This window comes from Anomaloglossus baeobatrachus, chromosome 1 (genome assembly GCF_048569485.1).
Source record: "Anomaloglossus baeobatrachus isolate aAnoBae1 chromosome 1, aAnoBae1.hap1, whole genome shotgun sequence".
Taxonomy (NCBI): Eukaryota; Metazoa; Chordata; class Amphibia; order Anura; family Aromobatidae; genus Anomaloglossus; species Anomaloglossus baeobatrachus.
In genome coordinates this window covers 241,182,078-241,195,286 of record NC_134353.1, presented here as the reverse complement: position 1 = coordinate 241,195,286, position 13,209 = coordinate 241,182,078, and the positions used below count along the sequence as shown (strand labels likewise).

General features: G+C 43.0%; 1 protein-coding gene across 2 annotated transcripts in view; it reads left to right on the top strand.

The window, feature by feature from the left end:
- Nucleotides 1–13,209, top strand: part of LOC142310874 (UPF0462 protein C4orf33 homolog) — a 145,926-nt gene that overhangs the window by 80,840 nt on the left and 51,877 nt on the right. For both annotated transcript variants that reach the window (XM_075348652.1, XM_075348660.1), the window contains exon 3: nucleotides 12,833–12,893. In XM_075348652.1, coding sequence (XP_075204767.1) covers nucleotides 12,833–12,893 — 61 coding nt within the window. The remainder of the gene's footprint in view (nucleotides 1–12,832; nucleotides 12,894–13,209) is intronic.

The following is a 13,209-nucleotide window of genomic DNA, read 5'->3' as shown; positions in this document are numbered from 1 at the left end:
CACATTAGCCACAGCGTCTCGGCACATGCCATATTATCAGACTACAGTGAAGGGAATCCTGTTTTAAAGTGAAATTTTACTATCATTATTTTTTTTAATCTTTTTTACCCCTTTTTTTTATCTTAGAGAAAAAGCATTTCTGCCACAATGTGTCACACTGAGCTGAATGTGCTGAAGTGGAAGCTAATCTCTAACACTGTGCAAATTGATTTCTATGTTTTTCTGCTAATTATATCGAAAACTAGTTGTGAAAAGTTTAAATGCAAAACACGATCACATGAAGGGAAAATGTGATGTTTCTGGGGGAGGCTTGAAGAGGATTCTGAAAACACTCGGCATTCACCCTCTCCTGTTTTGGGAGGAACAAAAAAACAAATATTCTTGCTTTCTTTCATTTTTATTTCATAGCAGTTTTATTATAGATATGGCAATGCTAGTTTTCTATTTTTTTTCTTTTCTGATCTCTTCATATAATAAAGCATTTCATAATATATATATATATATATATATATATATATTATGAAATGCTTTATTATATGAAGAGATCAGAAAATAAAAAAATAGAAAACTAGCATTGCCATATCTATAATAAAAATGATAATTATATATATATATATATATATATATAAATTATTAATATTTATTATATCCATCCTTTGTTAGCTTACGTAATACATTACACTACACTGCACTACTTTTATAGTGCAGTGCAGTTTTTCTATTTTACTGAATACCTGCTTGTTAGTCCCGTCCTTTCAGGAGGCCATTGTCAGTCCTCCAGTTGATAGTCATTCCTTTGGCATCCTGCTAACACAGAGATCAACTTTGCTGTCCTTATTATTTGCAAAATCTAAGATGTTAAATGGCTGGGATTGGAGCGAATTGTAAACCAGGCTATTACAGCAGAGTGGTGGCTCTGTATTAAAGATGAGCGAAGCCGAGATTTGGTTTTGAAACTGAATACCGACAGAGTTCGGATGCTTTACCTGCGAATATCACCCGTGTGAGCATCGCTGTGCTCCGGTACGCTCAGTGCTTAGCCACTTTCAGTATCTGATCGGCTCGCACTGGGGGTAACAACATGATTAGATGTAGTGTGCAACAACAACTTTTTTTTAAAGGCCCACCACCCTCCCTGGAAGTGAACTGTTTATGGCTGGCTGTAAATGGGCGGAGACTCGAACTACCAATCAGTGTTTTCGAACCTCCTCAGGCCTAGTTTGAACCAGTGGAGGTTCGGTTCGATAGCTGCTAGCGAACCGAACCTCCAAAGGTTCGCTCATCTCTACTCTGTATAACTGGCACCTGCTGCTGATTGCATGTTCTTAGCTTTTAAAGTGAACCTGTCAGGTGCAATATGCACCCAGAACCATGAGCTGTGGAGACTATAGATGGAGACTACTGTGGAGGATCTGTGGAGACGACAGATTATGGTACTCTTGCCTGCTGACTCCTCTGATGTCTGTGATCAGTGTAGGCAGACTTGGGTGTTGACCCACAGATTTGTGGTTCATTGTAAGGCTAGCAAGCGTTAAAGGTAAGATGTCGCGTTTTTATTTTTGTACTAATAATCGTGATTATGGAATCAAGTATTTTTAATACAAAATTAAATTCATTGTTATTAGTTTTACTTAAACACTGGGGACTGCCATCTTGGATTTGCTGTGAGTAACGACAGTTACCTCAAATACAACCGCTCTCTGTGCATAAGTCACTTGTAGGGCTGTGACCCTATACTTAACACAGGGACCGCTCTTCCTGTGAGCTGGAGCTGCCCCCTGGGCTGTCCAGATCACAGTAGAGTGAAGAGATCGCTGCTATCGTTGTGGAGCTCACAGCTTATGTTGTGTGATGCACTTTCCCCCTGTCACACAGGATATGTGAGTAGCGGCGCCGGGCCGCCACCACCACTCTCCTCTACCCCCTGCCGCCACTGCTCTCCCTGCTGCCGCCACTCTCGCCGCTCCCCCCGCTCTCGTGTGCTTACCCCGGGCCTCCACTCCTAGCAGCTCAGTGGGGCACAGTATACTGAGGAGCATACTATACGGCGTAGCACGGTATACTGAGAATCACAGCATACAGCAGAGCGCTGAATAGAGTGGAGCGCAGTATAAAGCGGGGGCGCGGTATTGAGTGGAGCGCATTATACATTGGGGCGTAGTATATAGTGGCGCACTATGCCAGCTGTCCTTGGTGACATATTAGGATCACTTTGCAGTCACTAACAAAATGGCTCCGCAATTTGATCCTAAACTTCATTCTCTCTTACCCTTTTGGAAACACCCAGAACGGAAGGGGGAGCTGTGACATCACACACAGAAGAGCAGATTCTGCCCACTTTTACTGCAGCTGTAATGTGAGCTAGTTCTACAGTAGGATTTCAGCAGCTGCTCCCACTAGTGTTTAAGAGTGGAAAATATCAAACTTTTATTTTTATTTTTTTTATATTTTGCTCAATTAAAAACAAATAATATTTAAACATAACATTAATACTTTACAGTTTTTCAGTTATTTATTTATTTATTTATTTTTACCTTCCCTTTAATCTCTATTGGGCTGCTTGTTAATTTCATTTGATCACATACTGTTAGGGAGCCAGTCACATTTGTCGTCCCTTCCCCCCCTATACGTGCTGATTGGACTCTTCCTTTAATACCAGCTATAGCTCCTCTATACTGGTCTGGTGAGATGTCGTGATCCAAATTACCTGGTGGTTGTAGTACTTTGTTACTGTGAGCGGTTGTCGTGTTAACCCTAATTTTTGTTGCTTTTCTCCTTCGTTTTCCTTCTGTCTGTTCCTGAGGGTTTGCAGTGTGTCTACGTTTTCGTTTTCCCTGTCTTCCTTAATCTGTGTTGCCATCACACTCCTGCCCCTTCCGTGGGGGGAACAAATTAGCTTTACTCAGGAGTATAGTAGGACACGAGACTCTGACATCTCCACCATCAGGGGTAATCCGTAAGATAGGAATAGCCTAAGGTTTCCTATTGTGACAGTATAGGAGCCCCCTTATACCTCGCTATCCTACAGTCACATCGTGACAATAAATCAGTGTGATAAACAAAAATTAGAAACTATGTAATATGTCTTATAAGGAACATATTCTTCATTCTCCACTTATGATCCATTTCTTTTACTTGCCTCCTGAACGCATCAGTTGTGAAAAAATCATTGAAAAATTCAGGACACAAGTCATATTATGGCCAGAAATTGGAAAATGTCTCATGTAGACCTGACCGCCTATTCCAAAAAGTCACCAGAAATAGCAGGTACACGTTAATGCTGGTCCCATCCCCTAGTCATGCATGAAGTACTGTTTGTGATACAATAGTCTCAGAATTTGTTATATTCTGGTTTTGATTTCGGATCTGTTTCTTTTCCTAAAAAAAGGAGATTTATTTACTGTATATTTGGGGATTAAGAAAAGGGCTCTATAATGGAAGAAGTAGTAAAATGCTGCATTTAATTCTGCAAAATTGCTTTTTAACTGACCTCTTCAAGGGTGGTTACAAAGCGAGTCCCATCACTAACCCAATCTCTTTCAGTACGGGCAGGAATGGAAATCTCAGAAGAGCCCGCTTTTCATACATGCATGGATGGAAGAGTTCAATGTATATCTTATTCTGGGTCATATTCTCGCTCATGTGCGCCTCGTGTGATGAATAAACCTCATGCAATAAACATGACACTTCTGAATAAATAAACACACCATTCACTATTTTAAGATTTTTATTTAATTTTTATGACATTACGTTCGGATTCATTGTTCATAGAAATTCCGATGCTGGTTTTGTTGATCAGCGGATTTGAGCTTCCCTTTGTCATTTGCAATTTTTATGAAGCTGAAATTATTAATCTCTTTTCCTGGGAAAAAAAAAAATCTGTATTTGTTTGCTACCAGAATTTTTTTTATCATTTCATAGAGACAGATGCTAAGGGTTTAACCCATTCCTGAGTGTGCATTGTAAAACCATGACATTGGCATGTTGATTTACGAGGGTCTGCTGATAAGTCTTTGGCTTTACCCAGAAAGAAACGAGATAGGATGATGAAACTTTTTATTTATTCCACATACTCTCCACTAATGTCAACACACTTCTTACATTGGTATTTCAAGCTCTGTAAGCCTAGCAAAAAGAAGTATTTTGGTTGTGCCTCAAACCAGGCGTCCATAGTAACCATGGCATCAGAAATGGTATGAAATTTGGTGCCCTTGAGGTGTTTCTCCAGGTTTGGAAACAGATGATAGTTGGAGGGAGGTAGATCTGGTGAATAAGGTGGGCGGTTAACCAGTTAGAAGCCCAACTCTGCCAGTTTTGCTGTGGTCGCTTGTGCAGTGTGAGCAGAGGTGTTATCTTGCAGGAACAAGATTCCTTTGGACAACTTGCCATGCCTTTTGTCCTTCAGAGCTGCCTTCAATTGGTCCAAAATTTCAATGCAAGGTATTACATTGATGGTGGAACCCCTTTGAGGGTAGTCCACTAGCAGCACGCCCTCCTTATCCTAGAACACAGAAGCCATCACATTAGTGGCTGATTTTGCACCCTGAACTTCTTTGGATGAGGAGAACCACTGTGCCTCCACTCTTTTGACTGCTTTCTTGTTCTCAGGGTCATACAAATAAATCCAGGTCTCATCAATAGGGACCAGTTGATCCAGGAAGTTCTTATCAGTCTGGAAACGCTGACAAATGGACCGGGAAGTTTTCACTCGCATGCTTCTCTGATCTGTTGTCAAACATTTAGGGACCTACTTTGCAGATATCTTCCTCATGTCCAAATGTTCATGGATAATGCCACAAACACGTTCACGAGAAATCCCCATGATGGCTGCTATTGCTTTAGCTGAAATTCGTCGATTCTCCAGTATGAGGTTGTGCACAGCGTCGACGATCTCCGGAACAACAACCACTCTCGGTTGTCCAGGACGTTCCTCGTCGTTGGTGCTGAAGTGGTCCGATTTAAATTTGGCAACCAGTTCTTAACTGTGGAATATGAAGGGCATTGATCCCCTAATGTCTGCGACATAACACCATGAATATCCTTTGTGGACTTTCCTTGCAGAAACAAGAATTTTATCACTCCTCTGTCTCAGTTGCAGTGAATATCGCATTAGACTCTGCCATTTTGTTTTCCTGCGTGCGTAGAACACTGTTGCCATAAGCAAGAAACACAAAACTTTGAAAACCTATATTAGACACATAAGGCTTTCATGTGATGTAACATTCATTACCATAGAAACAAAAAGATCAAAAAGCCAAAGACTTATCAGAAGCCCCTCATATTGTCTTAACAGTTGTTTCATCCAAAAGGTAGAGATAAATTCTATTATACATATTGTAACATATTAAATATTTTTCCAAATACTTCTTATTCTGTTTGAGACCAGGCCTAAAAGGCTTTAAAGAGGTTGTCCACTACCCTAACTCAGTTACTGGTTTTGCCATTAATTCCAAAGGATAGCTCCCCTGAATATCCCCTCATACCGTTTTCTGTTTAGATTCCTGTGCCATGGCACCAGCTGTGTTGTCATAGTTGCCATTTTCTCTTCTGACTACATTTCCCATAATTTTTTGTCCTGGGCTACAAACCCGTAGTGAGCACAGTCCCTGTAACTCAGCTTAAACTCCTCCCCTATAGTTACACACCGCCTCCGCATCGCTTGTCCTCGGCTACAAACCCGTATTGAGCACAGTCCCTGTAACTCCACCTAAACTCCTCCCCTATAGTTTCACACCGCCTCTGTACTATATCTTGAGCAGTACTCAGTAACACACAAAGCACCAGAACACCAGCTATGGTACTAAAAATTATCCCCTACTCCCCGTCTGAGTAATGATGTGCTCCTGTAGTAGGATGGATAGAAGGTTGAGGAGAGCACAATGTATGAAACTATGTATATAATAGAGGAAATATGGTAAGGTATGTATGTGTGTGTGTGTGTGTGTGTGTGTGTGTGTGTGTGTGTGTGTGTACACCATCATGGCCGAAAGTGTTGGCTCCCTTAAAATTGATTTAGAAACTGTCATTTAAGCCTGCTTTACACCTTATGATATCACATACGATATCGTATGCGATCGTACCCGCCCCCATCGTATGTTGCGGCACGTTCGATTTGTTCACCGTGTCGCACAAACAATTATTTCCCTTCATACTTACTTACCTTCCATACGACCTCGATGTGGGCGGCGATCATCCACTTCCTGGAGTGGGAGGGACGTTCGCCGTCACATCGACGTCACACGGCAGCCGGCCAATAGAAGCGGAGGGGCGGAGATGAGAGGGGCGTAAACATCCCGCCCACCTCCTTCCTTTCGCATTGCCGGCGGGAGCCACGGGACGCAGGTAAGATCTGTTCATTGTTCCCGGGGTGTCACACACTGCTATGTGTGTTGCCTCGGGAACATTGAACAACCCGACATGCAATTTTAAGGAAATGAACAACGTGTATGCGATGAACGTGTTTCCGTACAATCGCATGTAGCTGTCACACGCTACAACAACACTAACAATGCCGGATGTGCATCACTTACGACGTGACCCCGCCGACACATCGTTAGATTTGTTGTAGCGTGTAAAGTCCGCTTTATCCCCGAAAATTATTACAATTACACGTTTTGTCATACACATGTTTATTTCCCTAAAATAAAACTTAGGAAAAAAGGCAAATTAGACATGATTTCACACAAAACTCACAAAAATGGGTCAATAAAAATTGTTAACACCTTCATCTTAACTCCTTCACCAATGGGCAATTTTCTGTTTTTCGTTTTATTTTTTCCTTCCCTTCTTCTAAGGCCTAAGCCACACGGCGAGAAAATCGGTGCGAGTGGAGTGCGATAAAACATCGCATTCCCCTCGGACCAATTCTAGCCTGTGTGACAGCGCCCATGAGCGATTATTTTCTCAGCCCTAATCGGACCGAGAAAACAATCGCAGCATGCTGCGATTGTAATCCGAGACTCTTTCTCTCGCACCCATTCAAGTGAATGGGGCGAGAGAAAAATCGCACTGCACTCGCGGTACACCGGTGTACCGTGCGTGCAGAGCGAGAATGTCTATAGCCGGCTACACAGGCGAGAGGGAGAGAAATCCCTCCCTCCCCTCCTGAGTGCCGGCCCGCCCCCCGCAGCTGAGGTCTGCTCGCACGAACGGACCTCAGTTGCAAGGACACAAGCATGAGACTCGGCTCTGCTGTACTGCCAGCACGAGCCGAGTCTCATGCAAGTGGATCGCAGTAGTGCCCGTGTGGCCCCAGCCTAAGAGCCAGATTATTTTTTATCTTTCCATCAATATAGCCATATAAGAGCTTGTTTTTTGCAGGACGAGTTATACTTTTGAATGACAGCATTCTGCCCCATATTGTACTGGAAAATGGGTAAAAAAAAATCCAAGTGCGGTGAAATTACAAAAAAAAAGTGCAATTCCACAATTGTGTTATGGATTTTTTATTTACCATGATCACTGTATGGTAAAACTAATCTGGAGTTATGGTCCCCAAGGTCAGTACGAGTTCATAGATATCAAACATGTAGAGTTTTACTTTTATTTAAGTCGAGAACAAAAATTCAGAAGTTTGTAAGAAAAAAAAAAGAATTTCCCATTTCTGAATGTGGTGATTAAAAAATATGGTTGTTTTTTTTAAATTGTTTTATTTTCAATGTGACAAGTGAGGGTGATTTGAACTTGTTTGGTTTTTTTTTCATATTTTTTAAAAACTTTTTCTTTACACTTTTTATCAACTTTACTAGTCACCTTAGGAGATTTTTTTTGCCGGCACTGTCCGATCGCTTCTGCTGTACACAGCAGTGCTTCAGCATCCCTCTGAGCAGCAGAAATGCTGATCTACTGTGAGTGCCAGTGCTCATCCGACGTTCACAGGAACTACGTCATGACCGTGACAATGGTGATCAGCTGACTTCACGCTGTCATGACAAGACAGCAGCACCTCGTGGTCATGTCACGGGACCACCAATGGAAGTAAGCAGAGACGCACTCCCCGCCGGCGCGTGTTATATCCCGCTGCCAGAGACTTACAGCGGGATTTAACTAGTTAACTGGAGCATGTGGATCTCCAATCCTTCTGCTGCACATGTCTGCTGATCAGATCAACCGACTTGTGTGGTAGAATATGCGGGCTAGGTGACGGTGGAGTGCTCACCACAAGCGGGGGCAGTCTGGATCCCGACCACGCGAGCCCACATTAAAGGGGCACTTACATATACGACCTATGACTTACTGGTACGTCATAGGTCGTGTAGGGGTTAATTCATTTTTTAAAATCTATTTTTTGTTAGTGAATGCAGGCATATATATTTTCAAAAACAGGAACAGGTAAAGTGGTTTGCCACTACTTTCCAATTCCCTTTCATATGAACTAACTGCTGTTGGTAAGCTCTTTTGTAAATACTTTGCTTTCCCAAATCCTGCAGTAATCGGTGTCCTGTCAGATTCTCCCAGACATCTGTGATCTGGAACTGATGGATAGGCTGGACTTTGTGGGTGTGTGTGTATGTGTATATATATATATATATATAATATATAATATATACATATATATATATTAGTGTGTGTGTGTGTGTGTGTATGTGTACACATCCACTTTGCTACACCATGTGCTATGTTTATAGACCCTGCTGTATACTCTATAATATAAAATGATTCATACATCTCGCTCTCTTCCTATCCGTCCCTCTACAGTACAACATGATTAGTGAGAGGGAGTTGTAGATAATCTCTATTGCATATTTCAGGGCTGGTGTTCTGGTGCTTTGTTACTTCTATTCCTTGTATCAGTGGCTACCTGCATCAGTGTCCTAGATGGGATGCTATGCTGAGGCTGTATGAGATGTTGGAGGAGGTGTGGCATATGTGTGAGCGGAGTTACATGAGTGCGCTCACTGCTGATTTATAGTCCAGCATTATCGATGATAAGAAATGTAGTGAGTAGAGATGGGCGGATCCGGACTGTAAAAGTCCGGGCCCAGGATTTCGGCTGTGTGATCTGGATCCGGCACTCAAGAAGTTAAAAAACAATAAAATAAAGGAAAAATAAAGAAAAACAGGATGAAGCAAGCGCTTCATACTTACCTAGGCTCCATCGCAGCTGTAAACAGCAACCACGCGACTGTACACTGCTCCTATAGCCTCCACTCATCATTGCTCGTCCATATGCACCTAGCACTGCTTTCCCTGCGCACCGCCCGGTCTGGCTTCTGTGATTGGTTGCAGTCAGAAGTGCCCCCAACCTGTGTGATCGCACCTGACTGCAATCAATCATCACTCATTCCTTGTGTCCGTGGAGCGCACAGCGAGCGGTCATGCTCTATGGCCGCTCGCTATGACGGAGATGTAGCAGAGCTGAAATCGTCATGGGACCTCGTGTGGATTACGTCGGACCTGCAGGGGTGTGTAGGGGTTAATAAAGTGGTGAAAGAGGTTTTTTTTGTATTTTATTCCAAATAATTTTTTTTTTCGGTGTCTGTGTTTATTTACTGTCACTTACTGATTAGAGATGGAGGGTCTTATGAATGCTGCCATTACTAATCCAGGACTTAGTGGCTGCTGTGTTCTGCCATTAACCCCTCATTACCCTGATTGCCACCGCACTAGGACAGTCGGAAGAGCAGGGTAAATCTCCGGGATTGTCACATGTAATGGATGCGACAATTCCAGGCGGCTGGAGGCTGATAATTTTAGGCTCGATCTCCCCAGCCTCAGAATACCAGCCCCAGCTGTCAGCTTTATCTTGGCTGGGGGGAACCGCATATCGTTTTTTTTAAATTATGTAAATTATAACAGAAGAAAAGCCGCATGCGGTTCCGCTTAGGCTGGTGTTACACTTGCGAGGGACTTGCTTGAGTCTTGCATCGCATCACCCGGCACAGCCGCACATTCTCCTGACAGAAGCGGGTCGGCTGCATGTATTTCTATGCAGCTGCATACTCTTATCCGGAGAGCATCAGGCCGTGCTGATTGACGCAATGTGAGACTCATGCAAGTCACTCGCAAGTGTAACTCCAGCCTAAGTGGAAACGTATGCGGCTTGTCTTTTATTAATAATAATAATAATTATATTATTATTATTGCGCAAGTGTGTTACTCCGGCCTTACGGTGCGCTCACACGAGCCGTATGACTCGCACGAGTATCAGATCGCATCACCCAGCACAGCCGTACAGTTGCATAGAAATACATGCAGCCGACCTGCCTGTCAGGAGAGTGTGCGACTGCCAGGTGATGCGATGCGAGACTTGCACAAGTGTGTGACTCCGGCCTTATTTTGATACACAGCCATAATAAAGCCCGACAGCTGGGGGTGGCAGCCATAGGCTTTATACTGGTATCAGAATATGGGGAGACCCTGCGCCGATTATTTTCTTTATTCATTTATTTTTATACCACGATACTCACCCACAGACAGTTGCACTGCTTTCTCCGCCCACCGGCCTTCCTAGCGCCTGTGATTGGCTGCAGTCAGCTGACACGCTGCTATTCAGGGTGGGGGCGTGTCTAGTCAATTACACAAGCCGTTGGGCGGAGAAATCAGTGAATATTCAATGAGGGTTAATTGTCAGCTTCGAAAGGGAAGGCGTGACCTGGAAGCAGCTTGCCACCATGACGGATCATTGGTTAGTACACTGCGCACACTCCTACCCCCCTATCCCTTCTACTAACATTTTTAATCTCTGGATTCTGGTTTCCATAGACGTATATGGGTACCAGATTCCGGACCGGATCCAAGTTTTTTAAAAAAAATTAGCAGGGACCCTGTGGTCTCGGTTATTTGCGAGTTGCCCAGCTTTACTAGTGAGAAGAGAGCTGAGGAATCTGAAGAAGATGTGATGGCCGGTGCCCGGGCACAGGAAGTGAAACATTAAAGGGGGCTTTACACGCTGCGACATCGCTAATGCGGAGTCGTTGGGGTCATGGAATTTGTGACGCACATCCAGCCGCATTAGCGATGTTGCTGCGTGTGACACCGATGGGCGATTTTGCATCGTTGCAAAACCGTGCAAAATCGCTCATCGGTGACATGGGGGTCCATTCTCGATTATCGTTACTGCAGCAGTAACGATGTAGTTCGTCGCTCCTGCGGCAGCACACATCGCTATGTGTGACACCGCAGGAACGAGGAACCTCTCCTTACCTGCTTCCGCCGCTATGAGGAAGGAAGGAGGTGGGCGGGATGTTCCGGCCACTCATCTCCGCCCCTCCGCTTCTATTGGGCGGCCGCTCAGTGACGTCGCTGTGACGCCGCACGGACCGCCCCCTTAGAAAGGAGGCGGTTCGCCAGTCACAGCGACGTCGCCGGGCAGGTAAGTATGTGTGACTGGTCTGCGCGATGTTGTGCGGCACGGGCAGCGACTTACCCGTGTCGCACAACAGATGGGGGCGGGTACCCACGCTAGCAAGATCGGGACCGATATCGCAGCGTGTAAAGTAGCCTTTAGGTATAAAGCTACATGAGCCTGGCAGAAAAGCTACATGGGGATTGTTATTAGCGTTATAAATAATTATTTATGGCAGTAACAGTAACTAAGTTAGGGTAACAACCTCATAAAGGCCCATTCATTCCTGGTCACTGACACGTTAAGAAAACCTCTTTAAGGTGAAATTGTACCCAGCTTATGGGACTTGAATTTGTTGCATTACCATTGGGGTTTGTGTCAGCAGTGGCCAGTTCTTTTTATTCCCCTGACTGTTCCATTCTTTATTGATTTTTTTTTTTTTTAAGATTTGTCCTATGCTCTTTTTATTTAGTGCTGACTTTTATGATCTTTGGGCTACCCTACCTTGTTACTCTGTGAGCAGGATAAAGACCATAAAACTTAGAACTAAGTAAAAAAGCCTGGACCTATGATACTGTATCGTGGATTTTAGGAAAAAATTAAGAGGGAAAAAACGTCCCACTTTTGGACTTGAGACAAGACTCCTGGCTTGCTGTGAAGCTGATGGATTTCTGCAAGCCCTATTCTGATGAATGGGCCAGCAGCAGGCATTTCTGCAATTTGTGAATAGCTGGCAACTGTTGAGTTGCATTTAGTCTGAAATTCTTGTGTAATGTGAATACTATAGATTAGAATTTGGTCCTATAATAGATGACATTAGCCAATCCCCCCAAAAAATATAACATTGGATCTCACCTGAGAGCCTAAATTACTGTTATTACGGCGGAGATTATATGTAGTAGATATTCTTTAACACCTTAAATTAGCTAACACCAAAGGCAGTCATGTAATAAGATGTAATGGGGCTGTTTAACAAATTCTCTAAATCTCAACATTTAACAGAAACACCCCTAAATAGTAAAAGTGTCCTTATCACCCAGCAGCAAATAACGTAACACGTTCCCAGTACCATCTATTAATTAGAGAAGTCTTACTACAATAGCTGAGACTAAATGCATTAAAGGTATTAAACATCAAGATGTATTCTACTTACTGAGTATTATCTGATTAAGAATCAACTACGAAATGGGATATAAAAGTGATCAGTGCTAATAAAAGCCGAAAAACAGAACAGCTGGCTAATTTTGCAAATTGCAGAAGAACATAACTATAATTGGGAATTGTAGCTATATACATTGCACTCTTTACTGGTAAGCAAATTATAAATGAAGGTAATGGTTAAGAAATGCATAGCAATATAAAGAGGTAAGGTCCTGATGCCTGAGGAGCCAGACATCCTCTCTGCCACATCTAAGACATCAGAGTTAAAAATGGCGCCTCCCAGTGGTCATCACAAATCGCCATTTATATGACTGCACTGGGCCTGTATATTTCACTTCAAGTCATATGATTTCATGAAATATTATACTTTTCTTTTTTTTATAGTTGTTGAAGTTTTTTTCCTTAATTCTGAAAAGGAGCAATATTTGGAAGTTGAACTTGGCCCGTAAGTATCTTTTCCAGTCACATTCTGAAATATTCATTGTTAGGTGGTAATCAGGACCATAATGTTAAAGGAGATGCATCCTAGTAAGCATATGTAGTTGATGTAATGATAGTTTTACTGTGGTTGGAATGTGGCTGCACTCGTCATTGTCATTAAAGGGAATCTATCACCAGGTTATGTCACTTAATCAGATATCAGCATGATATAGAGCAGAAATCCTGAATATAGGGCTGTGTCACTTTCAACTAGTTGCAGTTTTGATAAGTTTTATTAGCAGGACACTAGAGGACTGGTAAACCTGCTGTCATGTAGTCCT